This window comes from Etheostoma spectabile, chromosome 5 (assembly GCF_008692095.1).
Source record: "Etheostoma spectabile isolate EspeVRDwgs_2016 chromosome 5, UIUC_Espe_1.0, whole genome shotgun sequence".
Lineage (NCBI taxonomy): Eukaryota > Metazoa > Chordata > Actinopteri > Perciformes > Percidae > Etheostoma > Etheostoma spectabile.
In genome coordinates this window covers 25,568,737-25,571,991 of record NC_045737.1, presented here as the reverse complement: position 1 = coordinate 25,571,991, position 3,255 = coordinate 25,568,737, and the positions used below count along the sequence as shown (strand labels likewise).

Sequence of the window (3,255 nt, the reverse complement as noted above, 5' to 3'; positions counted from 1 at the left end):
TGTGTGTGTTGCTCTCTCAGACCAGACCTGGAGCTCCAGTTTAAGTGTTACCACCACGAGGATCGACAGATGAACACCAACTGGCCCGCCTCCGTCCAGGTCTGACCTCCCTCTTCCTCCTCCTCTTATTTCTATGCTTTTCTTTTAGCTTTAGAAACAATCTCTGAACAGAGTTTGTGAGATGTTCTGTTTTTATTATCCTCTTTCTCCATCCCCTTATCAGGTGAGTGTGAACGCGACTCCTCTCACCATTGAGCGAGGTGACAACAAAACTTCCCATAAGCCTTTGTACCTGAAGCAAGTCTGTCAACCAGGCAGGAACACCATCCAGATCACCGTCACCGCCTGCTGCTGCGTAAGAACTCACATAGATATTTTATTTATGTAAATTTGAGTTCCTGTTCAGATTTAATTTTGTGTCTCTCTCTCTCTCTCTCTCTCTCTCTCTCTCTCTCTCTCTCTCTCTCTCTCTCTCTCTCTCTCTCTCTCTCTCTCTGTAGTCTCACCTGTTTGTCCTCCAGCTGGTTCATCGTCCGTCGGTCCGTTCAGTGCTTCAGGGCCTGATGAAGAAGAGGCTGCTGCCTGCAGAACATTGTGTCACCAAGAGTAAATGAATTAACTTAGTAACTTATTGGTCAATGTCATTGCCAGTCAACGTATTAATAAACCTGGTCCTTATAGACAAAATGAACTGATCATGCTTACTTGTAACTCTTCCTTGTGTGTTATTATGGGAATCACATATTCTTAAATGAGTTGCTCTCTCTCAGTAAAGAGGAACTTCAGCAGCGGTTCAATCCCTGGAACTCCGGGGTTAAACGGAGAGGATGGCGTGGAGCAGACCGCCATCAGAGTCTCGTTGAAATGTCCGATTACTTTCCGCCGCATCCAGCTGCCCTCCAGAGGTCACGATTGCAGACACATACAGGTCAGAGGCCACAGCCAATCAGAACACTCCACACACTGTGATGTCTGAGCAACAGCCCTGATTTTAACCGTAATTGTCAGTTTTCTATATACAAAAAAAATAAATCACTATGTTTTAAAGGAAAATTATTGTTGTGATTCAGAATCACAAAAATCTACATAAAGTGTCTGTTACATTTAAAAAAATATATTTTATAAAAACGCACTGATTGATCACTGTCTATTCTGTCTGCAGTGTTTTGATCTGGAGTCATACCTGCAGCTCAACTGTGAGAGAGGAACATGGAGATGCCCTGTGTGCAAGTATGTCACTCACACACTATAAAAAAATATTTATAAATATTTCTTATGTCTTCTATAATACATATTTCTTATGTATTTTTAAAATGTGTGTGTGTGTGTGTGTGTGTGTGTGTGTGTAGTAAAACAGCTCTGTTGGAGGGTCTGGAGGTGGATCAATACATGTTGGGAATTCTAATCTACGTTCAGAAGTAAGAAACTTTGTTTATACTGTTTTTCGACATTACATTTTACTTTGTAGTGTGGTGAAAATCTGAAATATTTAAGTACTGTATAGTTAGTATATTATTTTAAAGTAGCAGTCCTTAAGATTTGAATCCTGGTTAATTTGGCAACACCCTATTTTCTAGGTCCCAGAATAATGGGGGCAGCTAAACAAACTATTGTCGTTTTTTTAAATAAAAAACAGTCTGGCAATAATTGGCCTTTTTTTCATCATTCTGTGAGCAACCGTGATCGGATTTTGATATGTTGCTCTGCCCCCCCCCCCAGTTCGGAGTACGAGGAAATCACCATCGACCCGGTGTGCAGCTGGAAGCCGGTTCCTGTGAAACCGGACATCCATGTGAAGGAGGAGTCAGACGGCCCAGTGTTGAAGCGCTGTCGGACGCTTAGCCCGAGTCATATGGTCCTGCCCAGCGTCATGGAGATGATTGCATCACTAGGTCCCGCCTCCTCATCGGCTACCTCCCCAATGCCCTACCCCCCCCTACCTGCAGGGGGCAGCAATAACAGCAATACACCGGACTACCCTGGACCAGGTACACAGAGTGGATTTTACAGAGAGTGCCATTTTAATATGTCTCAGTACATACAATAAGTTGTAGAAGAGGCATTTAAATGTAAGTGAAACTGTTCATCAGGGGCGACCTCTACCTTAGGCTTTAAGAGCGTGTGCCCTATGTAGGCTGAGGTCTTTGCAACGGCCCGTGTTTGAGTCTGACCTGCGGCCCTTTGCTTAGCGTCATCCCCCATCTCTATCCCACCTTTCCTGTCTATCCACTGTCATTCTGAAATGAAGGGAAAAAAAGCCACAAAATAATATTAAAAAAATAAAATAAAATGTTCATCTTCTTGTGGCTGGGTCATAGTTTACTGAGAAATTTAATAAAAAATGAGCGATCTAATTTGGATCAATCAAAGTGGGTGTAGCTTAGGGGGGATTGATTGACTCCCTCACCTGTGGAGGATGAGGGAAAAATTTATAAATCAGACCTCAATCACACTCTTTAAAAATCTAATCAAAGTTTCTGCCGACAGAGATCCAAACACACACATCTCTGGGCCATGATATTACTGCTGCTTACTCTACTACAACATAAAGGAGAACTGGATGTGGCATTCAGTGGACTCACTGAGTAATACGGAATGATACGTTATACGTCCCATTGCATGACAATATCACTTTGAGGTATTTTAACATCAATATGCGTTCCCCCAGCCTGCCTATGGTCCTCCATATGGTGATTGGTGTAAATCGAGCCCTGGGTATCCTGCTCTGCCTTTTGGTCCGTACGGGGACTTGAACCAATAACCCTCTGGTTCCCAACCCAACTCCGTATGGACTGAGCTATCATATCATGATGAATGTGGATTTACTACACTGCACAATCTGTTCGCATAGACAGTTAAAGAAAGTCTGTTTAGAGAAAATGAAAGTTCAGATGGGCCGATCTGGAATCTTGTCCCTTATAAGGTCATAAAGGGCAAGGTAACCTTCCTTTTTTCTGCCCACCCATGAGAGAGAGACATCATGGCTTCCAAACAAGCAAAGTGGCAGTTGGTCAAGGCCACCCTGCAACTTCAGATTTGGTATTAGGGGACTGTCGGTTCACAATCCGTCCTGCCAGAACAATCTACACTTTTCACTCTGTTGTTATTACACACATTACACAAAGGCCTGAATTACACACACATGCACTAATGGAGAGATGTCAGAGTGAGGGGGCTGCCGATGGAAAGACGCCCCGAGCGGTTGGGGGTTCGGGGCCTTGCTCAAGAGCACCTTGGCAGTGCCCAGGAGGTGAA

At 43.7% G+C, this 3,255-nt stretch overlaps 1 protein-coding gene and 1 long non-coding RNA gene across 2 annotated transcripts in view; one reads left to right on the top strand and one right to left on the bottom strand.

Annotated features, from left to right (window-relative positions):
* LOC116689904 (zinc finger MIZ domain-containing protein 2) overlaps positions 1–3,255 on the top strand; it is a 25,503-nt gene that overhangs the window by 13,290 nt on the left and 8,958 nt on the right. The window contains exons 12-18 of the mRNA XM_032516579.1: positions 21–99; positions 224–355; positions 501–606; positions 771–928; positions 1,163–1,230; positions 1,350–1,418; positions 1,720–1,988. Of these exons, the coding sequence (XP_032372470.1) occupies positions 21–99; positions 224–355; positions 501–606; positions 771–928; positions 1,163–1,230; positions 1,350–1,418; positions 1,720–1,988 (881 nt within the window). The remainder of the gene's footprint in view (positions 1–20; positions 100–223; positions 356–500; positions 607–770; positions 929–1,162; positions 1,231–1,349; positions 1,419–1,719; positions 1,989–3,255) is intronic.
* The window catches only part of LOC116690008 (uncharacterized), an 18,377-nt gene that overhangs the window by 10,346 nt on the left and 4,776 nt on the right, over positions 1–3,255 (bottom strand). The gene's annotated exons all lie outside the window — the stretch shown is intronic.